The 26,555-nt window shown below is 29.5% G+C and overlaps 3 protein-coding genes and 1 pseudogene across 3 annotated transcripts in view; 3 read left to right on the top strand and 1 right to left on the bottom strand.

The window, feature by feature from the left end:
- The first annotated feature begins 15,686 nt into the window (after positions 1-15,686).
- LOC118051974 (toll/interleukin-1 receptor-like protein) lies at positions 15,687-16,196 on the top strand. Its single transcript, XM_035062781.2, has one exon. It carries the CDS (start codon positions 15,687-15,689, stop codon positions 16,194-16,196), a length of 510 nt encoding a protein of 169 aa, XP_034918672.1.
- LOC118051963 (disease resistance protein RUN1-like) overlaps positions 16,187-26,555 on the top strand; it is a 28,508-nt gene continuing 18,139 nt past the window's right edge. The window contains exon 1 of the mRNA XM_073406917.1: positions 16,187-17,417. Coding sequence (XP_073263018.1) covers positions 16,296-17,417 — 1,122 coding nt within the window. The 5' untranslated portion in view covers positions 16,187-16,295. The remainder of the gene's footprint in view (positions 17,418-26,555) is intronic.
- On the top strand, positions 17,877-20,963 carry LOC118051970 (disease resistance-like protein CSA1; the record flags this gene model as incomplete). Its single annotated transcript, XM_035062775.2, has 3 exons — positions 17,877-18,776; positions 19,067-19,667; positions 20,413-20,963. Coding segments are annotated over 3 exons (1,524 nt in total), but the record flags the coding sequence as incomplete, so codon positions are not given.
- LOC118051981 (phosphatidylinositol 4-phosphate 5-kinase 1-like) lies at positions 22,504-26,488 on the bottom strand (annotated as a pseudogene).

Here is a 26,555-nt window from a genome sequence, read left to right as displayed (position 1 = left end):
TTATAATTTTAAATTGTAAAAAAAATTCAATTATTTTTAAAAAATAAAATATCAACTATTTATATAATACCTAAATAAATCTATTAAAATAAATTGAGAACAACTAGTATAATCAAGCAAATAATCCAAAAATAATAAGAAAATAAATATATTTTCCTAGGTTTGATTTGAGTATATTTTTTATATTAATTGACTGACTTGCTAAGTCTTCGTTAAGCATAAATGAACTTTACTCTAAAAGTAAGAGTATGTTTGATATTTCTTTACTTATTAATGAAATGTTACTTTTAATTTATAGTAGATTGATTTATTGAGCCAATCTGAATTTAATAACTATAGTCTATAGTCATACTGCTAATACTTGCACCGAAGCTAATAATATTTTTTTTCTAAAATAAAGATGAATATTTTTTGTTGGCATTAATAATTTAAAATGAGAATTAAAAAGCAGAGGGTTTAAGCAATATTAAAAGAGAAGGTTTTGTGTAAGTATTAGATAATTGAAATCATCACTAGTTCATTTTCTTTTTTTATTACCCCTTCCGCTTGGCATGCCTGAAAAGGAGCCAGAAAAATAACCGTAGGTTTTTCCGGTTTTGGACCTCATAGGTTTGGACCGGTTCCGGTTTAGTTTGGATCCCTTTTTTTAAAACAGTTTGGTTGTTTTCTAAAGGTAAAAACCAAACCGAACAAAAAATGATCACCTCTAGCAGCAACAACACATTAACATACCAACATTATGGTAGAAGGAGGGACGACCTTAGAGCAAGTGGAGAGGTATGTTAAAGGCTTGGGTAAGTTATAGCCCAGGTCAAAACTTTATCAATATTTTATAGCTAGTTTTATGTAAAAAAAAATTATAATTCTTGATTGAGTTATCAAAATAAAAAAAAAATTTACGTGGAGCCTTCTAAATATAATATTTTAACTTGGGTTAAAATTTCATAATAATTTAAGAAATTCAGAAATTTGATGAAAAATCACAATTTGACCAGTTTTATGTTATTGGACATAATTTTCAATTCGACAATTAGATTGAACTGAAATTTTACGAGAGATCTTAAAATATTTTGAATAAAATATGGTTAAAATTTTATGATGAACGAAGCTTGGTAGTGCTAACAAAAAAAAAATTGTCAAATAAAAACAAATTGACTCATTAAGGGTAAAATGATTATTTGCTATTAAAAAATAAAACAAATAAGCTTTTCCTTCATTTTATATGTTGCCGACTGGACAGAAGCAGAATAAGAAAAGAAAGAAAAGAAAAGGCAAGAGAGAAAGAAATGAAAGTAGGGGTCATCATTTTCGGTTCGGTTCGGTTTTTATCAAAAAAAGTAACTAAATCGAATTTTTTTTTGAAAAAAAACCGAAACCGGTTCGAACCGGCCGGTTTTGGTTCGGTTTGGTTTGGTTTTTTAAGGAAAAAAACTAGTTCAAACCAGTTTGGCTCGGTTTTTTTCGGTTTGGCTCGATTTTTTCGGTTTTGACTCGATTTAACTTGGTTTATTTTGGTTTTGGCTCGGTTTTTTCCCGGTTTGACTCGGGTTTTTTCAGTTTGGTTCGGTTTCAGACGTATAAAACCGATATCGAACCGATTGGTTTTTTTAAAATTTTAATTGGTTTTTTTTCACGGTTCGGTTTTCTCGGTTTCTCGATTTTTTTGCTCACCCCTAGATAAAAGTAAGGGAAAAACATTTTAAAAAAAATAAGAAAAGTAAAAGAATAACATTGTAAACTTACAAAGTCCAACTTATAAAACACTAATTTAAGGAAGAATTAAGAGAAGGAAGGAGGAATTGAGAGAGAGAAAAAATTTAATTACTTTGTTTTTCAGTTGACATGAGATTGTTATTTTATCTCGATTGAGAGGTTGTTACAATATCGATTAAGATTCAATTATAGATAAATTATATTTCACAAAATATTAAAAGATGTAACTTCAATAATAAATTTATTTTTACTTTCACTTCAATTTTATGTATTTTTAAATTTATTTTTTAATATTTTGGGTAGTATATTTGAATTAAAACTTTATTATTAGTTCAAAATTTTATATATATGAATTAATAATTAATCTTAAATAAAATTATATATTTATTTAATAGCTCAAGAAAAATTCATTACTCCGTCCTTATATTAGAGTACACTCCCACATGCGTTGTGGCAGCGGTTTGCTCTGTTATTGTGCCCATTTCTCTTATTGTTGAAAGATCCCTTCGCCTCCTTGGAAAAAGATAATATAACTTCATTGACGGGAGATTTCACTTAGAATTTCTAGTAAATTACAAAGGAAATTTCCTATGTTTTTTCATGTACATGTATTGAAAAACTATCATTGATTGACTGACTTACATTGACTGACTTTCTAAGTATTTGCTGCTCGAAATTAGCAACCCTGTTTTTTCAATGCTGCCATTTAGCAAGTCTACACGCTTGAGAAATTTCCTCTACGTACGTGTTACCTTTTGCAAAATCATATAGCCCATTGATAGAAATCATATAGCCCAGTTGTTGCAATACACGCTTGAGAAATTCCAGCTCAATCTTTACCAATACACGCTTGAGAAATTTTCTCTACGTACGTGTTACCTTTTACCTCTTTTATAATTATTATGATTATTGCATTCCTAATAATTTGCAAGAAAGATGATGAACTCTTTTTAGTCAATTCAAAATAACAAAATAAGGTTTGTTGAGGCTTTTCTCGATCAGGGATTAATTAACGAGAATAAGAAAATCCCCTGCAAATTATACAAAATTTATTATTATTCATCTATATTTATTATTAATCATCTATATTGAATAATGGCTTATTTTATAGTATAAACAATGTTTGAAATAAAATTAATAAAAGATATTATACATAATTAATAATGGGATCGTTTATAAAAATGACTAAATTAAAGTTTTTTCAATTATCTTTAAACATATTATAATTTTAATAAATGGGCTGTACATCATGTAAATTATAAAAGAATATTTATTTTTCTGATATATATATATATATATATATATATATATAACAAATTAGATGATACTAACAAGAAAATAGGAATTAGTTTGAATAAATGATACTGGTTATATATTTAGAGAACAAGTTCGAAGAATAGAATGAAGTCAAATATTCTTAGTAAAAAAGAAAAAAAAAACACATAAAGAAATAAAATATGTTTTTAATCAATAAATATAAAAGATGGATGAAAATATTGGAGAGTAAGAAAGAGATAGATATAGAATCTGTTTGTGAAATTTCTAAGAACTTAATTACAATTATATTATAATTTCTTCCCTAAAATTATTCAAAATATAGTATTAGAATTACATAATGCTAGGTTTTAATATATAATTAATTAAAAAGTTTCCCATGAACCAAATAATAAAAATATTGTATAACTCTTTTGAATGAATTATTAACAGAGGGACTGTTTGGGGTCTCTAACTTGGCTGATTTTATTTGAATATATTATTTGATTAGTCCATTTTTAGGTTGACTCAGTATTCCTGCCTTGATTGCCAGGAAATTTCACTAGAAATTTCAAGTAATTTACACAGGAAATTTCCTGGTGATAAACCTGGGATATGATTTTCAACTTTCTTGGCATGCGCGCAGCTGCATCAAGGAAAAAACGTTTCAGATGCGAAAAATAAAGATAAAAATGGAAAATAGAAGCGGAAAAAAAATCCCAAATATCGACAAACATCCCAAATACAGATATCCTTAAATTTAACCCATTCTATTTTACATAAATAAATGATAAGATTAGGTGAAGAATTATTTAATGTTTCCATGGAACTTTGAAAGATTAATAAGGAATAACAATTTTGAGAGATTAAGATTAATTTTCAAATCAGACATAATCAATTGAGAGATTAATACAAACTAAAGATAATACAACTGCATTGACGGGAGATTTCACTTAGAATTTCTAGTAAATTACAAAGGAAATTTCCTATGTTTTTTCATGTACATGTATTGAAAAACTATCATTGATTGACTGACTTGCATTGGGGTCTCTGACTTGGCTGATTTTATTTGAATATATTATTTGATTAGTCCATTTATAGGTTGACTCAGTATTCCTGCCTTGATTGCCAGGAAATTTCACTAGAAATTTCAAGTAATTTACACAGGAAACTTCCTGGTGATAAACCTGGGCCCTCTAAATTACCCAAAAAGGACAATAATTGAGCACAAGTGTTACAGGTCAGGGTTAAACTCAGCTTGTTAGAGCCAGTTCTCAATTTTAGGCACCAGTTCTCAATCGAATTTTAGCAAAATCAAGGATCCAAGAATTGGCCTCTGTAACATGGTTTGTATTCTGAGCCAATCTGGGCTAGGATTTGAAACAAATGTAGCTCTTTTTTTCTCCTTTTATTGTAAAAAAATAATATTCATGGATTAATTTTCGTATAATTTAAGAAAGTAAGTCCTTTAATCAAATTTTAGAGTGATCATCCTCAATGTGTTAAAAGTAAATGTTAATTACCACTAAGAAGGAACGCAAAAAGACATTCCTTTTCTTGTCATAAAGTTTTGAAGAGCTATCAAAACGTGCTATCGTGTATTATTGTCATAAAAATTTTCAAACTTTCAATATAAAAAGAGAAATAAAAATAAAAAGCAAAAGGGAACAACCATTTTGATATTCAATCAGTATGAGTGAGAAAGAAAGGAAGCATCTTTCTTGTGTCCTTTCCCTTCTTTACATGGCTTACCCGATGAAAAAAGCGAACACCCCATTTTGATATTCAATCAGTATGATTGAGAAAGAACGACAGGGCAAGGTTTGTTGAGGCTTTTCTTGGAACCAAATTCCTTCCTCAATATTTACCAGCACTACACGCTTGAGAAATTTCCTTGCTTTTTTCCTCTAGGTAGTGTTACCTTTTACCTTTTATAATTATGATTATTGCATTGCTAATAATCTGCATCAAAGATGATGAACATTTTTTAGTGATTTCAAAATAACAAAAAATAAGGTTTGTTGAGGCTTTTCTTGGAACCTCGCTCTGGGATTAATTAGCGAGAATAAGAAAATGCTGTCCAAATTATACAAAATTTATTATTAATCATCAATATTTATTCTTGATCATCAATATTGAATAATGGCTTATTTTCTAGTATAAACTGTGTTTGAAATATCAGGTTGATGTTCTTTAAGTGTTTTTTTTATATAATTTTAATATATTGATATTAAAAATAAAAATAAAAATAAAAAAAACTGATTTTGTTTTAAAAACAAAATTGACAATCAATTACTTGTTTACTATGTTCTTAAGAACCAAAATAAATAAATAAAGTTTTTTCTTTCTGTTTCCAAATTTGGTAGCCTGAAAACCTCATCGCTGAGTAGGTTTTGTTTTAGTTTAAGCGTGATGGAGATGATACTAAAAATAACAATCACAAAAAAAAAATGTTGTAAATAATGTTTGTTTTATATTTCAAAAATATTTAAAAAAAAAATTAAAAAAACATTATTATTTACTTCAAATTAATATTATTATAGTATTTTTAGATCATTTTAATGTATTGATATTAAAAATAATTTTTTAAAAAATAATTTTTCTTAAACATAAAGTTTATCCTGCAGATCTTCCGCTGATCCCATCTCATTGTTGTATGCATCCATGCAAAAAGCCAATTCAAGAAAGAAGATTTGAAGAATACCACCAGCAGCAGCTGCACATTAACATAACAGCATTATGGCAGAAGGAGGGACGACAGGCATGTTAAAGTCCTGGGTGGGCTACAGCTAGGTCAAGACTTTATCAATATTTTTTAACTAGTTTTATGTAAAAATATTTATAATTCTTGATTAAGTTATCAAAAAAAATTTAAAATTTACTTAGAGCCTTATAATATAATATTTTAGCTTGGGTTAAAATTTCAGAATATTTTAAAAAATTCAGAAATTTGATGAAAATCATAATTTGACCAGTTTTATATTATTGGGCGTAATTTTCAATCCGATCATCAGATTGAGTTGAAATTTTATGAGAAATCTTAAAATATATTGAATAAAGATAGTTAAAATTTTAAGATGAACAGAGCTTAGTAGTACTAAAAAAAACCGTCAAATAAAAAGCAAATCAACTTGAATAAAAGTCTCGAATAGCATGCCCATCAAAAAGTATTTTCTTGCATTATTGTCATAAAGTTTTTCAAACATCCAATATAGAGAGAGAAATGAAAATAAAAGGAGCATAAGGAAACAACCCCCACTCCATCTACTTGAAAATTTCTAGTAATTTATAAAGGAAATTTCTACTGTATATGAATTGAAAAACTATTATTGACTGACTTCTTGCAAAGTATTCGCAAGAAAGCTAAAGAATTAAAGTTTTTTAATTTTTAAAATTATAATTTAAAATTGTAAGAAAAAAAATCAATTGTTTTAAAATTGTTTTCAAAAATAAAACATCAACTATTTATATAATAGCTAAATCTATTAAGATAAATCCAAAATAACTAGTAAAATCAATGACTTTCATTATCAAGCTTGACGAATTTTAAGCTTAATCTATTGTATTATCTTTGATGATCACTTCACATGTATCTCTTGCTTGTATTTGCAAGAGAGAAGATACCTTATGCAATTGCTCCATTGCTAATTGATTGTTCCTTCTGCTCTCTCATTATTAAGCTTAAACTGTTGTATCATCTTATGTTCCACATTAAGGATATATAATTAATTAATCGGACCGACCATTATGTTAAGGATAAGAGATTGTGGGCGCCTCTTTTTTCTTGTTGATAACTCATGATTTATTTATAGCAGTTAAGGATATAATTAATTAATCGGACCCACCATTATGTTCCACGTTAAAGATATAATCCAATGTTTCATAATGATCATCTTGAATTTGGTTTTTTCTGCATTAATGTATAACAGGTAAAATTAAATGATTATTGGATGAATTTACATAAATATTAAGTTTAATAACATAATTAAATTTTTAATAAATCAATTTGATTTAATCATGGGTAAAATTAATTTTTAATTATATTTAAGAATTAATTTTAATCCAATTAAAGGATTTAATTAAATGCAAGGATTTAATTATACTTTAAAAGGGTTAAATTAATTTTATTAGAGATTTAATTCGTGAAAAATTAAGTTTGAAAACTCAATTTAGGTTTAATTAAAAAGATTAATATTTTTAAAAAATAAAAATTAATTTTTATCAAATTAATTAATTAAAATCAGGATGCAAAAATATCACAACACAATTGAAGTTTAGCTTTTATCATTTCAAAAGTTCCAGCCTCATCTTCACTACTTGTAAAATTGGGGCAGATTATGGACTTAACCGAGTAATTACCGCTCGAAATTCCTCGTAATTTATGAAAGGAAATTTCGTTATTCTTTCTCGGTATATTTTTTTCATATTAATTATTTTTTTCATAATTATTTGCTCTGATGAAGATTACCAAATACAAAAAAAAAAAAAAAAAAACAATTGTTTCCAAAATAATAGGATATGAATAATTAACTATAGAAACTAAAGAGTGGATCGGTTATCTTTAACGTTTGCAAATAATTAAAGAGATATAAATTCTGTGATGAGTTATGATTAACGCAGAAGCAAATAAAAGAGGAACAAAAATTATAAGCAAATATTGTTTTCGGTTTCAACTTTAAATCAAACCTATAAAACCTAACCATTACAGCTTCTCTCTCCATCTTCTTCGTCTGCTTTTGTCATGGCATCAACTCATCGAGTACAGGTAGAGATACTTGAGGTCTATCAAGTCATCCTGTCCTTGAACTCACTTGACCCAGCCATCGAGTTATTTTTTTCCGCTCATCTTTTTTTCCTACAAACTCACCAAGACAGCACCGGATTATTTTAACTCAGTGATCCTTCCATGAAGGCCAGGCCACATTGATTGTGTTAAAAAAAAATAATCTAATTCAGCTTAGTATCAACTGCATTATAATTATTTAGGAGGATAGTTGAACCATATTTTTTAAAAAAATTAATTTCTTTTTTTATAATTATACTCCAACAGCAACTACCTCGAAATTACCACTCCAAATTCCAGCTCAATATCGATCAACATGTGGCTAAAATTGATAAAAGACACATAATGATGGTATTGTATATTTTGAACTAAATTGAGGTTTTTTAATTATTACTTTAAAATATATCATGATTTTAATGGGGTTCTGTTTTTTGGCAAGGAAATGGGGGGCGGCGGCTGGCTTAGAGAAGATAAAAGATTGGGTTTTTTTTTAGAGTTTCTTTGGGTTTCCTCAATTTTCTATCTAAAACTACCTCATTACTCTTTTTTTATGCGTTGTGAGAACCTTTATTTATAAGTAAAATATTGTTAGGTTCTTCCTCAATTTTTTTTTTTTAGGAAAAAAAAAGTAATATCAACATTGACTTCATAAAAAAAATCAATGATTTTAAAAATAATATCGAATTGGTTCAAAAAACCTTTGAAAATTTAAATTCTATTAATATAACACTAAAAATACTAAAAACAATACAAATATATCAAGAATATATTTTGTTGGGTTTTCATTGTTTTTTGTTAGTTTTGGATTTTTCAGAAAAATTATAAAAAAGATAGGTCCAAAATTGGATAACAACACTGGGTCTGTTTTATTGAAAACTCGGGCCTGTAGTTGACCCGGAGAAAACCGGTCAACCCACCGAGTAGATCTGGAACTCGGGTGACCTAACAAAACCTAGTAGAAACCTATTTTTTTTTCAAATGTGTTTATCTTTCTACCTAGAGACTTCTATTTTTTTTTAAATGTGTTTTTTCTTCTAGTTAGAGCCCTTTTTTTTTTTTTGTATTTTTTAGTTGGTTACTAACTCATTTCAAAGTTCAGTATATAAATATCAGAAGAATGTTTTATTTTTTTAATGTGGGATTTGAACCCTTTTAGTATATATACTCTATATTTACTAAAAAAAAATTATGGTTTTTTAATATAGAATAAAAAATCTTTTTAATTTAAATACTCCAACTTAAAAGAATAAGATAGTATCTTTTCAATGTGAAATAAAAAAACCTTTTGAAATAATATTTTAAACTTCATTATTTATAACATGTATAACTTATATCCACATGAATTGTTTCTTAATTTTTTCATATGAAATATTAAAATCTAAATATTTTTTTGACTTAAGTCAATCCTTATAACCTGTCTGAGTCGACACCGACTCAAGCTTGATAATTATGAATAAATTTAATGAAAAAAAAATTGGATAAAAATTTGGGCAAAAAATTAAATTATGACATATATCATTAATTATTAACATACTTTAAAAAAAAAAATTATTGATATACTTTTATAACAAACGAAACTTTATATCACTTCATGATACCTGTGTTTTTTAACGCTTTACACTGCTTTAATAAGTTGTTACAGTAATATCACAGAGAGAAGAACGGTTCAGGAAAAAATAATAATGGAGATGAAGCAAAATCTCTTTTTGATTTTTTTCTTTTTTGTGTTTTTGGTACAGTGGTCAACAATAGCTTGGAAGAGTTTGATAGCAGTAAGTTACCTGTTCGACCTCAATAATGTTAACGCGTGGACCCAGTTGTTGTGGAAACTTTGCAAAGGATCTGAATAGAAACAAGTAAATAGAAAAAATATTAATTTTTAAACATAAAAACTAGAAAACCTGATAATATTGAATAAAAAAATAAAATAAAAAATTATTCTTTTCAAGTAAAAAAATATAAAAGTTTAATAATATTGAATAGAAATAAATAAAATTTTTAAACTAAATAAAAATGACAGAAAAAAATATTTATTATCCTAAAATTTTTTATATTAAAATCTTAATTTATCACATGAACTAAGTCTATATGCTAAAACCGGGGAAAAAAAAAACAAATGTAACAAAAAAAAAGTCTACACAACACAATTAATTATATTAAATTAAGCATGCTCGAGATTGTTCAAATTATTAATTAATTATAATTAACTACATGTGTTCGGAGGAAACAAAAGGGAAGGACAAAATTATCTTCCCCACAACGATAGACATAGCCCACTTTCCAAACCAATTCCCTGGTAAATAGAATGATGGTCGACCCATAAATTGCTTTTTTTTCTTTCCAGTCCGTCAAGCAGTTTGGTCTCCCTCACTGGACCACTTGAGCACAAGAATCACACTAGATGTGATTAAAAGAGTACCATAATAATAATAATAATAATAATAATAATAATAAAGAGTTTGAGGGTATTGATTTTATTATTTGTTAGGTAACGATGTAATCTAATACGTTGATGTGGAAAATAGCACAAAGTTGTTTGTCAAAAGAGTAACTGTGTAATCTAATATTCATCTCTCAAATCCCTAATCTAATTGATCATATAAATAATTGTTTTAATTAATAACTATAAGAAACAAACTCCCTCGCTAGTTCATTACTTAAATAAAAACTCATGATATTCGAGCAAAGTAAATAAATTACTTAACCGGGATCACTAGATGAGTTATTTGCCAAGATTAAGTTATATAACGGTTTATAAATCATGCTATCATCTCCATCACCATATATAAAGATAGACAAAATAGGATAAGAAGGGATTAAATTTAGTTTTAGGATATATTTGAGAATATGGTTGAATCATGTTTTTTTAATATATTGTTGGATCATTTTGATATACTAATGTGAAAAATAAATATTAAAAAAATATTATTTTAATATATTTATAATCAAAAAATATTTTATAAAGAAATTTTCACCCTACTTTCAAATAAATTAAAAAATTTCAAATAAATGAATTAATATATCGATGACACTCTCTAGTCAGTTTTGAGAATTTTGAATCCAAACAAGTGAATTTATATGCATGCTTGTACAACTTGATTTTCTCTTTAATTTAATCAACAATAATTTCTCATACTCAATAGAAATTTGGGTTTATCATTAGGGTAAGACAAACCGTATTTTAAAATACTATTATAAATGGATCAAGACAACAGTATCATTCAAATGTTAGTTATAAAATAACTTTTACATATTTTTCAAGTTTAGTACTAGAATAGTAGTGGAATAATTCTTTTAATATTTTAAAATTAAAAAATACTGTGTAGCTGTTTTGTATAAATTGTAAAGTTAAGGAATCTTTTGTGCTTGGTAAAATACGTCACAATAAAGTCAATAAATAATAACACAAGAAAGGAACAAGGTTAATAAATAATAGCATGCTTTAATAGATTGTTACAGTAAAAGCGCAGAGAGAAGAACGGTTCAAGACAGAACAATAATGTTAACGCATGGACCCATTTGTTGCAACCAGCACGAAACTCCGGCTCAATAGTTACCTTTTACCTCTTTTATAATTATGATTATTTGCATTGCTAATAATTTCCAAGAAAGATGATGAACATTTTTTAGTGAATTTAAAAAAAAAAAAAAAGTTTGTTGAGGCTTTTCTTGGAACCTCGCTCTGGGATTAATTAGCGAGAATAAGAAAATCCTTTGTAAATTATACAAATTTCCTTGTTTTTTTTTTCCTGCATGCGTTACATTTTTATCTTTTATAATTATAATTATTGCATTGCTAATAATTTGCATTGCTAATAATTTGCAAGAAATAATTATATCCAGGGAAGAAGTTTGAAGAATAGAATGAAGTTAAATATTCTTAACAAAAGAAAGAAAGAAAATATATTTTTAATAAATATAAAAGATGGATAAAATTAGAGAACAAGAAATAGATATATAATCTCTTTGTAAAAACTTCTAAAAATTTAATTACAATTGAGAATTTCTTCCTTAAAAATATCCAAAAATATCCTATCATATATGAATCAAGACAACAGTAGAATAACTTTTACATATTTTTCAAGTTTACTTAGAATAGTAGTGGAATAATTCTTTTAATATTTAAAATTTTAAAAAAATAATACTGTGTAGCTGTTTTGTATAAATTCTAAAGTTAAGGAGTTTTTTGTGCTTGGTAAAATATGATTTTCAACTTTCGTAGGCGAGCACTAAAGTCCCAACTTCCAATACTAATATATTTTTTTTATTATTTTTTGTGTATTTTTTCTGATTTTTTCATGTCACTTCATGATACCCATGTTTTCAACGTCTTATACTGCTTTAATAAATTGTTACAATAATAGCACAGAGAGAAGAATGAAATTTTGGACCGGAAACTGGCTTAAATGCTAGCCACCAACCCTTTTTTGCTCCATCCATGGTAGAAAATGTGAAAATAATAAAATAATTAAAATTAACTAAATTTACTGAAAATCATTTTTTTATAAAAATGAAGGGTAAAAAACTAAATTATGACATATATAATTAATTATCGACATCCTCTTATAACAAACACGAAACTTCATGTCACTTCATGATACTCATGTTTTCAACGTTTTACACGGTTTTAATAAAATGTTACAATAATAGCACAGAGAGAAGAATGGTTAAAGAGAGAAGAATAATGGAGGGGAATCAAAATCTTTGCTTGAATTTCTGTTGTGTTTTTGGCACATTGATCAACAATAGCTTGGAAGAGTTTGATAGCAGTAACCTGTTCGACCTCAATAATGTTAACGCGTGGACCCAGTTGCTGTGGAAACTTTGCAGAGGAAGAAAAATGATTGCATTGCTAATAATTTGCAAGTGAGAATTCTTTATCTCAATAGAAAAAACTATTATTTTTAAAATAAAAACAACTATATAGAAAAATTATTACTTTTTAGGTAGAAAAACCTCATGATATTGAATAAAAAAATAAAATAGAAAAATTATTCTTTTCAAGTAGAAAAAAATATAAAAGTTTAATAATATTGAATAGAAATAAATAAAATTTCTAAACTAAATAAAAAAAAAATTACATTATAATTTGATATAGTTTTTTTTGAAATAAAAAAATTATCCTAAAAATTTTTTATATTAAAATCTTAATTTGTCACCTGAGTTTACATGCTTAAAACAGAAAAACAACAAGAAAAACAAATGTAACAAGAAAAATTCCACACAACATAATATGATGGGATGGAATCTTATATTTTGAAACTAAATTGAGGTTTTTAAATATCATAATATGATGGGATGGAATCTTTATATTTTGAAACTAATATATGTTACATCCTTTGAATTTATTAGAAAGAAGCCACTAATAAGCCTTTTCAATTGGATATTTTATTTAAATGAAAAGGAATATTTATTTTAATATGAAAAAAATATAAAAGTTTAATAATATTGAATAAAAATAAATACAATTTCTAAACTAAATAAAAAATAACAGAGAAAAATATTTATTATCCTAAAAATTTTTATATTAAAATCTTAATTTGTCACATGAACTGAATTTACATGCTAAAACTAGAAAAACAATAAAAAACAAAAAACAATGTAACAAGAAAAATTCCACACAACATAATATGATGGGATCGTATATTTTAAAACTAAATTGAGGTTTTTAAATTACCTTTAAACATAACATGATTTTAATAGATGTATGGTACATCCTTTGAATTTATTAGAAAGAATGTGTAGTGTAAAAGTATGAACCACTTGCCATTAACTAGCTTTTTCAATTGGATCTTTCATTTAAATGAAAAGGAATATTTTTTTTTTATATATCTAGTAATAATAAATTAGAGGATAGTAACAAGAAAATACGAATTAGATCGAATAAATGTACCAATTTCCATTATGATATGTCTAGCCAAAGAATAGAATGAATTAAAATATTCTTAATAAAAAAAAATAGAAAACACAAAAATAAAATAAAAAATGTCCGTAATAAATATAAAAGATTGTGATTGACCGGCTTTACACTGTATATAATTTGAAAAATTGTGATTGACCGGCTTACTTGCAAAGTATTTCCAAGAAAGTTAAGGAATTAGAGTTTTTTAATATTTAAATTATAATTTTAAATTCTAAGAAAAAAATCAATTGTTTTTAAAATTGTCTTCAAAAAATAAAACATCAACTATTTATATAATAGCTAAATGAATCTATTAAAATAAATAAATAATGACTAGTAAAATCAAGTGAATAATCCAAAAATAAAAAGAAAATAGAGATATTTCCTAAATATGATTTTAGTTTGTTTTTTATTTTAATTGACGGGTTTGCTAAGTATTTGCTAGCATAAATAGCATAAATGAACTTTATGTAGAATGTTTGATATTTTTTTAAAAAAAACTTATAGATATTATATGGGTTGGCAACCCATTTTTTATTAAATTTTAAATTTTATTTGTTTAAAATTTTATTTTAAATTTTAAACTTTGCAAAGGATCTCGAGGGAAAAAAAATGATTGCATTGCTAATAATTTGCAAGAGAGAATTCTTTAACTGAATAGAAAAAAATATTATTTTTAAAATAACAACAAGTAAATTTAAAAATTAGTATCTTTAAATAAAAAAACTAGAAATTCCTGATAATATTGAATAAAAAAATAAAATAAAAAAATTATTCTTTTTAAGTAGAAAAAATTATAAAAGTTTAATAAAACTGAATAGAAATAAATAAAATTTCCAAACTAAATAATGAGGTGTATATTTTGAAACTACATGATTTTGTTTTTTTAATTATATCCTTTAACGTTATTCATTTTTTTTATAAAAAAAAAACTTGTTAGTTTGCAAGTCCACTGCATCAAATTTGCAAAATCATATGGCCCGTTGAAGCAAAATTTGTTTTATTGATCATCAATATTGAATAATAGCTTATTTTACTTTTGTATAAACTATGTCTGAAATAAAATTGATAAAAGACATGATATACAATTAATGATAGGATCGTCTATAAAAATGGGAAATTTCCTGGTAATAAAGTCCCAACTTTCGTAGGCGAGCACTAAAGTCCCAACCTTCAAGAATTTCTCTTCTTTTACTTTTGTATCTTCTCATTTTCTTGGCATGCGCGCAGCTGCTTCATAGAAAAAACGTTTCAGATGTGGAAAATAAAGATAAATATGGAAAATAGAAGCCGCAAAAAAAAATCCCAAATAAAGATATCTTTTCGTCCCTTGGTATAGTGTGAATACCATGTGGATATTACTTTAGAATATCAATTCAACCGTACTCCAAAGAACACTCGTACTCCAATATCAGCAACCACCACAAAAGTTACCACTCTAAATTCCAGCTCAATAATTTATTCTTTGACAATTATTGCATTGCTAATAATTTTCAAGGAAACATACTTTTAACCGATACTCAATCGATCTGCACCTACCATAAAATTACCAATAAGAGTCTGTTTGATATTTTTCCAACTTTTTACTATCTTACTTCAAAGTTTCAATAATTGTTTTTTCATTACATATTCTTTCCAACGTGTAATAATTTGGAACCACTCGCAATAAATAAAGCCAGCAAAGGCAGATGTGTTTGTCTATATATACATGAACTGCTGATTCGATTTGAACACCCCATTTCTCCGATTCAATAACTTCAGTTGCAAAACTTCTCTCTCCGATTGCTGCAATTTCATAGCTAACTCTTTGTTATACAGAGGTATAGCTAACTCTTCTTTGCTTCTTTCTTGTTTTAATTTCATGTCTTTACCATTAACAATAATGTGAAAGCTTTGCTTGTTCCATGTTTAACTGCAGTTGCTATTGTCTTATGCTCTCTCATTCTTAAGCTTAAATTGCTGTTTTATCCTCGATGATCACTTCACATGTATCAGCAATTGCTAATTGATTGTTCCTTAAATTCTGCAGCTGAAATGACAGAGCCAGAGTCTTCTCGTTCTAGACCAGAAGGGGCCTATGATGTCTTCCTGAGTTTTAGAGGAGAAGATACTCGCAAGACATTTGTAGATCATCTATATACTGCCTTAATCCAAACAGGAATCCACACTTTTCGAGATGATGATGAACTTCCTAGAGGAGAAGAAATCTCCGAGCATCTTCTCAAGGCAATTCGAGAATCAAAGATATCCATAGTTGTCTTCTCAAAAGGATATGCTTCTTCTAGATGGTGTCTCAATGAACTTGTAGAGATTCTGAAGTGCAAAAGGAAGAAAACCGGTCAGATTGTTCTTCCTATATTCTATCACATTGATCCTTCAGATGTGAGAAAACAGACTGGCAGTTTTGCAGAGCCATTTGATAAGCATGAAGAGCGTTTTGAACAGAAGTTGGTGAAGGAGTGGAGAAAAGCTCTTGAGGATGCCGGAAAGCTATCTGGATGGAGTCTCAATGATATGGCAAACAGGTATTCCTTTTCTCTCTAAGATTCACTTGCAGACGTTTATGGAGTAATTTTACATTACATTTTTCAATGTGAAGTAATAAAATATTTCTTTTTAGCATACTTAATTGACTTGCTATCGATGACTTGCCTTTTTTCTGTGAGCAGGGATGATGCAAAATTTATCCAAGGGATTATCAACGATGTGTTGAATAAATTAGATCCCAAGTACTTATATGTTCCTGAGCACCTCGTAGGTATGGATCAGCTTGCTCGCAATATTTTTTACTTTCTAAGTACTGCAACAGATGATGTACGCATTGTGGGCATACATGGGATGCCAGGAATAGGAAAGACAACTATAGCAAAAGTTGTATTTAATCAACTCTGCTATAGATTCGAGGGCAGCTGTTTTCTTTCGAATATCAATGAAACATCAAAACAGTTTAATGGTCTTGTTCCTTTACAAAAACAACTTCTTCACGATATTTTAAAACAGGATGTTGCAAACATCAATTGTGATGATAGAGGAAAGGTTCTGATCAAAGAGCGACTTTGTTGCAAAAGAGTTCTTGTTGTTGCTGACGATGTGGCTCATCTGGACCAGCTAAAAGCTTTGATGGGAGAGCGAAGCTGGTTTGGTCCTGGAAGTAGAGTAATTATTACAACAAGAGATTCAAATGTTCTTCGTGAAGCAGATCAAACATATCAGATCGAAGAATTGAAACCAGACGAGTCGCTTCAGCTTTTCAGCTGGCATGCCTTTAAGGACTCCAAGCCAGCAAAAGATTATATTAAGCTTTCGAAGGATGCAGTTGATTACTGTGGAGGACTTCCTTTAGCTCTTAAGGTTATGGGTGCTTGTCTGTTTGGGAAAAACAGAGGTAGATGGGAAAGTGAAATTGACAAATTGAAAAGAATTCCAAACCACGATATTCAAGGAAAGCTTAGAATAAGTTATGACTCACTGCACGGTGAAGAACTAAAAAATGCATTCCTTGACATCGCTTGCTTCTTTATTGATAGAAAGAAAGAGTACGTCGCAAAAGTGCTAGGGGCCCGTTGCGGTTACAATCCAGAAGTTGATTTGCAAACTCTCCATGAAAGGTCTCTGATTAAAGTATTGGGAGAGACGGTAACCATGCATGATCTATTACGAGACATGGGAAGGGAGGTCGTTCGTGAATCGTCTCCAAAAGAACCTGGAAACAGGACAAGAATTTGGAATCAAGAGGATGCATGGAATGTACTTGAGCAGCACAAGGTACGCAAGAGCTCAATGTTGTATTTTCTAGTCAAACTTATTACAAATAATTGTATGAAAGTTGTATTGATTTTATTTTTTTAGGGTACGGAAGTTGTAGAGGGTCTTGCACTGGATGTCAGAGCATCGGAAGATAAATCACTTAGCACAGCATCATTTGCAGAAATGAAATTCTTAAATTTACTCCAAATCAACGGAGCACATCTCACCAGATCCTTCAAACTGCTTTCTAAAGAGTTGATGTGGATTTGTTGGCATGAATGTCCTTTGAAATATTTTCCATCTGATTTTACCTTGGACAATCTAGCTATTCTTGATATGCAGTACAATAACCTTAAAGAACTATGGAAGGGAAAAAAGGTACAAAACATGATACAATTCCCAAAAATTTTCCAGTATGTATATTTACATGTTATGACTTTCTATGATTAATTTTCATTATTTTTCTCTCTATTATAACAGATTCTCGATAAGCTTAAAATCCTTAATCTCAGTCATTCTCAGCACCTTATTAAAACACCAGACTTGCATAGTTCAAGTCTAGAGAAACTAATTCTGAAAGGTTGCTCGAGTTTAGTTGAGGTGCATCAATCAATTGAAAATTTGACGGGCCTCGTTTTCTTGAATCTGGAGGGATGTTGGAGGCTGAAGAATCTCCCTGAAAGCATTGGCAATGTAAAGTCTCTTAAAACTTTGAATATTTCTGGGTGTTCACAACTTGAAAAATTGCCGGAACACATGGGTGATATAGAATCCTTAACTAAGTTGTTATCTGATGGGATTGAAAATGAGCAATTTCTCTCTTCAATTGGACAATTAAAGCATGTCAGAAGGTTATCATTGTGTGGATGCCGTTCGGCTCCACCAAGTTCTTCTTTGATTTCAGCAGGTGTTTTGAATTGGAAACGTTGGCTGCCAACACCTTTCATTGAATGGATATCAATGAAACATCTTAACCTTTCTAATAGTGGTTTGTCTGATCGCACAACTAACTGTGTTGATTTCAGTGGTTTGTCTGCTTTATGGAATTTGAATCTAGATGGAAACAAATTCTCTAGCCTTCCTTCTGGGCTCGGCTTCCTTCCCAAGCTAAGGTATTTGTATGTCCAGAAATGCAAATATCTTGTATCAATCCCAGATCTTCCCTCAAGTTTACACATGTTGTTTGCATCTCATTGCAAATCATTGAAAAGAGTAAGAATACCAAAAGAGCCAAAAAAAAACCTACTTATAAAGCTAGATGAAACTTATTCGTTAGAAGAGTTTCAGGGCATTGAAGATCTAAGTAATTGTTTCTGGTATATTTATGTTGGTGACCGCAGTCATTCACCAAGTAAATTACTGAAGAGCGTTGTTGAGGTACTATTTCTTTCCGTCTCTTTTTCGCACAAAAAGAAACACACACAATTGGCACATACATTGATTAATATCTAAATTCTCAGCATTCCTTGAAATCAATATGTATATAGGCAATTATTATTATTATTATTATTTAAAAAAAACAAATATCATCTTTAATAATATTTTTTATTTTTCTTATTTAATCTAAAAAATTAAATATTATCTTTAATAATATTTTTTATTAAATATTTAAAGTCTGATTGGTTTTATTTTTTATTTCTTGATTTTATGATAATATATTTATACAGGTAATGTGCAACGGTCGTCACGGGTATTTTATTCGTATTCGCCCCATTCCTAGTGAGATGCCAAATTGGATGAGCTACAGGGGAGAAGGATGCTCATTGTCATTCCATTTACCTCCAGTCTTCCAAGGCTTAGTTCTTTGGTTTGATAAGGGTGATAAGAACACTTTCGATACAATTATTATAAGAAATAATAGCAATGGTATTTGCTTGTTTAAATGTACGCGATGGTATTATCATCCAAAAACTGGATTTATAAGATACATAAGTAGAAGTAAAATGGCAATGAAAGATTACTGTGCAGATGACGAATTGGAACTATCCATTTATTCACGTATTATCATCCAATGGGAGAATGCAATGCTCAACGATGATTCATACCAACCCGCAGACATTAAAGAATGTGGGGTCCATGTGATCGCAGGGAAGTCGGATTCATTTGAAGAGTTGGCAGTGAGAACAGATACTGTGATGCCTTCACCACCGCTGTATCATCTGCTTCCTCATCCCCATTGTGGTTCGATTACAGCGTCTACACCTAAGCAATGGAGTGACTTTTTATTTGCGAAGCTGCAAAACCATAACCTCAGTTCAACGCTTCATGGTAAGAATACATATTTCATTTAGTTATTTTTATTATATTCTATTTAATTTATGAGATTAAATATTATCTTTAATTATTTCATTATTATTATTTAATATACAAATTAAATATCATCTTTAATAAAAAAAAAACAATACTAAATATTTAAGGCTTTTTGGTAAGAATACATATTTCTATTTTATTCTATTTAATTTAAGAGATTAAATATCATCTTTAATTATTACATTTTTCTTATTTAATCTTAAAAAATTAACTATTATCTTTAACAATATTTTTTATTAAATATTTAGAGTCTCCTTGGTTTTTTTTTTTCTTGATTTTATGATAATATTTTTCTTATTTAATATAAAAAATAAATATTATCTTTAATAATTAGATCTATCGAATATCACTTAAAAATAAATTATAACTTTAATAATTAATTTTTGAAAAACAAAAAGCCAGCAATCACTAACATATTCTATTAAAATCACTTTAGTTTATTTAGAAAATATTGAAAACTGATTTTTGTTTTTTTACATTAAAATAAAAAATTGAATAATGTTTTTATATTTTATTTCAAACTCGATATTTTAAAAACAAAAATGAAAAAGATGTGATATTAACCTTTTTTTTTTATTATAAAGTAAGTTTTTTAATTAAAAGTGATGGGAATTTGTTCCTAATAACAAAATGCATGTACACAACTAACTTTCTTTTCAAATTTGAAAGTTCTAATAATTTGATGGTATTTATGGGTACTAAGGACCTGGACGCAGGAGTTTTTAGCACAAGATCATTTTACAGAGAGATGCTTGAACTTACTCCAAATCAGTACGGTATTTTTGTATTACAAGTTGAATTTGAAGATCATTTTCTAAACTTAGAAGTTTATTGAATTCTCTTTGAAATCTTTTCCATCCGCTTTCAAATTGGATGAACTAGTTGTTGTTATCCATGATGTAATTTATACATTTGATGAATATTGTTTTATTTTTTTTTTCTCACTTCTTCTATGTATTTCCAAAAGATGAAAATCTTTGATCTTAGTTAGAAATAAATTGGTTTTCTAGGAAGAAATTATTAGTTGAGATATACTATTTGAGTTGATTCTTCATTGTTTAATGTTATGATATATTTAAGATAATTGATGAAAACTAATAATACATAGGAAATTTCTGAAAGCATCATTAATTAGTCTAATAAGTAAAGTGTTGTTAGTGTTGACTATAAGATCTTGCTATGTATTATTGCATGGTTTTTATATTTTTTTTGCATTTTTTCTTTTCTATATACAACTTTTGTTTTTTCTTGCAAGTTTATCATTAGCTTCATGGCACCAACACTAATTAATAATAAATCTTGGGACTATTTAAAAAAACATAAACATCGTTAAAAACACCAAACTTGAATTCTCATACCTAAAGAAATCCTATGACAATAATCTAATTTAGAAAATAATTCATTTATCCTTGTAGTCTAAGAAAATAGTATTTAATTCTTATGTTTTCATATTCATCAATGATTTAATGTGCTAATTAAAATTGACAATTAAGTTTACTCACATATTGTTTTGAGTTCAAATAGATGTTTAAAAGGGGAGTTTTTTCATGAATGCAACCTTTCATGTATTCCATATGAATGATGGGAGATTTTAATGTTTTGTGAATGCTTTCATTTATATATAGATGATTTTGCTAAGAATTGGTTGGTAAAAAACTTAATTTTGTTATATAAAAACCGAAGAGAGAACAATAAATAGCTAAGAATTTATGTGAAAAGAAAAATAATTTATGTGTGCGTATAAGCTAATTGAAATGAAGATTAAAGTAAAAAAGACAAAAAGAGAGAGGCTCGTAAAGATTTTATGTGCTTTCTTGTTTTGTTTTTTTTAATTGGATTACCTTTGTCTATCGTTTTTAAGTAAAATTCTAGTATATAGCACTAAATTAAGAATTAAGGGTCTAATTAAATGAAATACAACTTTAAAGACTACATCAACTACATTTCATATGCTCAACTCTTAGCAAATTATCTCAATAATCTTAATGTGAGGAGTGATTTCTTTTCTATTATTTTTTTTTCTTTGGATCAAAAGGGTCTTATTGAATTATTATTTGTTAGGTAACTAAGATTTGTTGATGTGGAAAAATAGCACAAAGATTGACATGGCCATGGGTGAGAATCAAAAGCAGCAGCAACCCATTAGGATCATCACCATCCTATCGCTTTGTCGTACTGTTTATCTTCTTGGCACTGTTCAAAGGAACGTAAAAAGACATTCCAAGCGTGAAAGTGTATTATTGCAATAAAGTTTTTTAAACTTCCAATATGGAGATTGAAATAAAGAGCAAGAGCAAAAGGAAACATCTTTCTGGTTCCCTTCCCCTTCTTTACATGGCTTCCTAAATGAAAACGCAAACACCCTATTTGATTTTCAATCAGTATCAGAGTGAGAAAGAGAGAGGCCAAGGGGCAAACCATATTTTTCAAAATTTCGAATAGCATGCCATAAAAAAGAATTTTGTTCAATCCTAATCCCACATTGTCTGTAGAAGTATTTACTTTTGACTATACACTTTGTTATTTTCCAATCCCTCCCTAGTTTTGCATCCATTTCTCTACTTTCTATGCTCTTGGCTTGCTAAAAACTAAAGAAAACACATTGCTCTAGTTGCCTGCCTTCACTCTTCAAATTGCTCAACAAATCCCTTGAGACCTTCTCCATAGTTAACAAATCACATAATGGCTACTCTAAAAATTTTAGCCATAAACATTGAACACCTTGAGCAATCAACGTCCCTTCCTTCACAATATGCATCGCCCATAAAACTTTCTTTTGGGATGTCGCCGGGAGTTTAATCTCTGAGTGGAAAAATTATGTATAGATTTCCATTCTTTCTTTCCATCCATTACTTATCCTCTATGAAGATTCTATGTATGAAATCTCGGAATCTTTTCGAGTATAACTTGGGATCAACAACTGAGATAGACGTGGGATCCACTTGTAACGGGATCCACTTGTAACGACTAGTATGCATGCTCTAGCTTTTTGTTGATATCATAATCCTGGAGGATGTCAATGATACCAAAGTGAAGAACTACATCGAAGATCTCATTACCATTATGTGAAGGTGTTGAATTGTTACTTCCACCCCCATGCACTGATCCATTTCAGTAGTCCTCGTTACACGCTCGGCTCTTGCAGGCACATTTGCCCCCATTCGGATGATTTCATATGAGTAACAAAACGAAGAACAATAACCAAAATTCAAAGTAACAAAACGAAGAACAAAATGTGATAACAATGACAATGATCACTCAACCACAGCCGAATCTTACGCTTTGAAGACACTTTTCATCATTAATTTTCCTTTTCACATTGATTTTCAATGTTCTGGGCAAATAGAATAGCATTGATTTACAACCATGGTTTTAAGGCATCATTATTGGCAAAAACATTGTAGGACAGAGCAGACTTAAAGATCAATGCTTCAGTTGTCAATCACATTAATAATTTATATTTGATCATCTAAAAAAGCCTAGAATAAGACCAGGTAAAAGTGTGTTTCTATCTAAGAAAGCAAGAAGGTTTCCACAAACTACCCCCAATTTCACCACTACAACCTAAGTCACTTTGAGTCCTTCCAACAAATAGGAATTGAATTCAAAGGAATAAATCATTAATTAAATGCAGGGCTCCAATGTGGGAAAGGGAAAATGATTCATTATTAAAAAAGAAAAGCCCAAACACAAATTATAGCTTCACTTTTTGTGAATTATATCTCAAATTTCATTGGCTGGATGATTTATTGATATTTTAAGAAAGCAGTCTTCATTGCTTTTCAAAACCATACTATGGGTCCATAGGCAACTAAAGTTAAACATGTGGCACATGCCTATTAGAAAAGAAGATGCCACACCACTTCAGGGCCTAACATTTAGACTTTTGATAGCAACGAAAGCTAAATTTAAAAACAGGACCATTTAAGAAGCCGGCAAACAACAACAGGTCAAAGATCCAATTTCCAAAAATAGACTATGTATCATGCATTTTAACATCTCTAAGCATAATCTTTGCGATAATCATCTATACTTGACGATTCATATCTTTCATCACAATTCTCTATCACCACTTCACATGCACACATTCCCAAAAAAGAGATAGAATGGAAAAATGTCTTTGCTTGTCGTAAAAAATACAAGGGCTAAAACCTAACATAAGGAAAATAGATTTGGGAAAAGGAAAGCAGAAACAAAGCAAGGCACTAACAATTAGGAGGGGCAAAAACATGAATTCAGAAAAGGAAAATACATACCGGCCTTCCATGACCCAATCCATGTTGGGCAGCAAATGATAACCCCGCATCGATGTTTCCTCGTGATGTGAATTTCTTTTTTCTGATACCGAAACACAAAACCAAATTACCTCAAGGTCGATTGTTGTAAATTTTTAAGGTAGCAGAATTACAGGATAAAAGAAATGTACCAAAATGCTTGTCATTTGGCGACATCATCTCCTCACTAGAGTAATCATCACGGAAGTGAAGACCAATTAGAAGACTATAATCCATAATTCTCTCTGCTTCTAAGAATTCACAGTCCCTATAAATTTCACTGAGAAAGAAAGAACAGAAGACAAACACATGTTAACCTCTCAAGATTAGTGCCTCACCAAAGAACAAGATAAAGGATGCAAAACTTGGAACAAAATGAAAAAAATGCAATGCTGTGGAATCTACCTAATGAGTTCATTAAACCATGACCGTTCCAGGAGAAATACAAAGTTTAGATCGAGGTCCTTAAGTGTGGTTGTTTCATCAATTTCACCCTCAAGCTTGTCAGTTGTGCGTCCATGAGAAGAGCCTTTTAAGTCAAAGCGTTTATGGATACGGTACTCGGAACAAAACAGGTTTCCCATTACAACAAAACGAGTCTGGAATTACATTGCATTGTGAACAGTAATTAGAATATGATTACATTATGTAGAAAGAACATCTCAATGAAAACTACACCATCATGATTATACCTTTTGACCTCCCACTGGTTTAACACAATGTACACCAAAGAACTTCATTACCAAGGAGTTCTTGTACTGGCAAACATGTTGGTAGTAACTTGGAAGCATCTTAATAAGAACCTGAATATGGTTCACAATAGGTTGTGAAAATCTATCCACATGATAAAAATTAAAAATAAGTGTCTAAGACTTAAATTGGTATATAGAACCAAATTACTCGCCTTAAGTATTGCTAATTGAGTAATAATCACTTTCATACATTTGCTGCTTTGTAACATGTTGAATTGAGAATTTAGGGTAGCTAAATTACTAACCTTGACTTTAGATTTTTTTCACGGTTTTGATCATGAAACGATCATCTTGAGTTAGATAAAAGAAGCTTCCACTCTTCCTAAGGGAAGAAAATTCTCTAAGTGCATCACTTCCACAAATCGCTAGCAAGTAATTCACTGGATCTATTGCAAGCAATTCCCTCAGATGTCTAAATACCAAACAAACCAACCACCACCATAACATAGGAAATCAGAGACAAATTCAATATCTCCTTTCTTGGACATTCAACAAAAGATTAAAAATGAAGTAATAAAGCATTATATGTTCCAAAAATCCGCAAAAAAAAATAAAAATTTCTGAAAACAATACCTGAATACCATGGGACAGTAATCCTTCCATCTAAAATCCACAGATTGATGTGGAGGTGTAGACTTTGATCCTTCCGGTGGAAACATTGTCCAGAACTTTTCTTTAGGATCAAAATCATTGTCTTAGTTCCCTCATTATTGCATCATGCTTCCCCATAGAATGCCTACCAAAAAAAAGGAGAAAAATTATTAATCCAAACTCTATAAAACCCCACCAAAAAACCCCCATATTGACTAGTAAGAAAGTACCTGATACCCAGTTGAAGATTAAGCATCAAATTATAATTCTTGTGCCCTTTCAAAATCGTTTGCCCTTGTTTCTTATTAACCTCACCATCAATAGAACTACAAGAACTTCTACCTGGCTGCAGCAGCTGCTGCTGCACATTACCCTCACATCCACCTCCATCATCATCATTACCATCTCTATAAAACATAGAAGCCTCCACATTATCAACAATATCACAAGTAATATCACCAGCCTCCTCATTCAACTCCCAAATACAAATTCGAGGAAAATTCCCATCCACCGATGACCTCTTCCTCCCTCCCCCAACCCCAACTACTGGATCCAATGCCACCCCTTTAAAATCCTCTCCACCACCACCAAGAACTCTCCCATTCACATTCCCACTACCAAATGTAAACATTCCTTTCGCTTTAGGCACCCTATTTTCCCAGTACCCTTCATACCTCTTCCCATTAGCCCAAACCAATACCCCTTTCCCATATATCACCCTATGTTTCCACTCACCAACATACTTATTCCCATTACACCACCTATACTTCCCTTCCCCATCCTACAAATTAAACTTCCACAAACCTTGATAAACATCCCCATTGGCATACCTTTTCTCACCAAAGCCATGCTTTTTATCACTCACCCAATTTCCACTATAAACTTCACCATCTACACCAATAGAAGTACCGTAACCATTCATTCTCCCTAACTTAAACTAACCTTCATAAGTAGCTCCTGATTGCCAAGAAAACTTTCCACGTCCATTAGCCTTCCCTCTCCTCCACTCTCCTTCATACATACACCCATCACACCACAAATACTTCCCCTTCCCATATGGCACACCATCCACCAACCCCCTAGTATAAATATCCCCATTGGGCAGCACCTTCTCCACCAAGGAATAGCCGGTGTCAATACGAGAAGTGATGGTGGTGGTCATCGCGTCACGCGTGGGAGTCATGTGTCGGTAGTTGGGATGGGATCGGGTTCTTGTGGTCACTATATGG

This window comes from Populus alba, chromosome 19, assembly GCF_005239225.2.
Source record: "Populus alba chromosome 19, ASM523922v2, whole genome shotgun sequence".
In the NCBI taxonomy this organism is placed as follows: Eukaryota; Viridiplantae; Streptophyta; class Magnoliopsida; order Malpighiales; family Salicaceae; genus Populus; species Populus alba.
This window is presented reverse-complemented; position numbering and strand designations above follow the sequence as displayed.

Coding starts and splice junctions, on each gene's coding strand:
- LOC118051974 (XM_035062781.2), top strand. CDS start 15,687: ATGACAGAGCCAGAGTCTTCTCGTTCTAGACCAGAAGGGGCCTATGAT.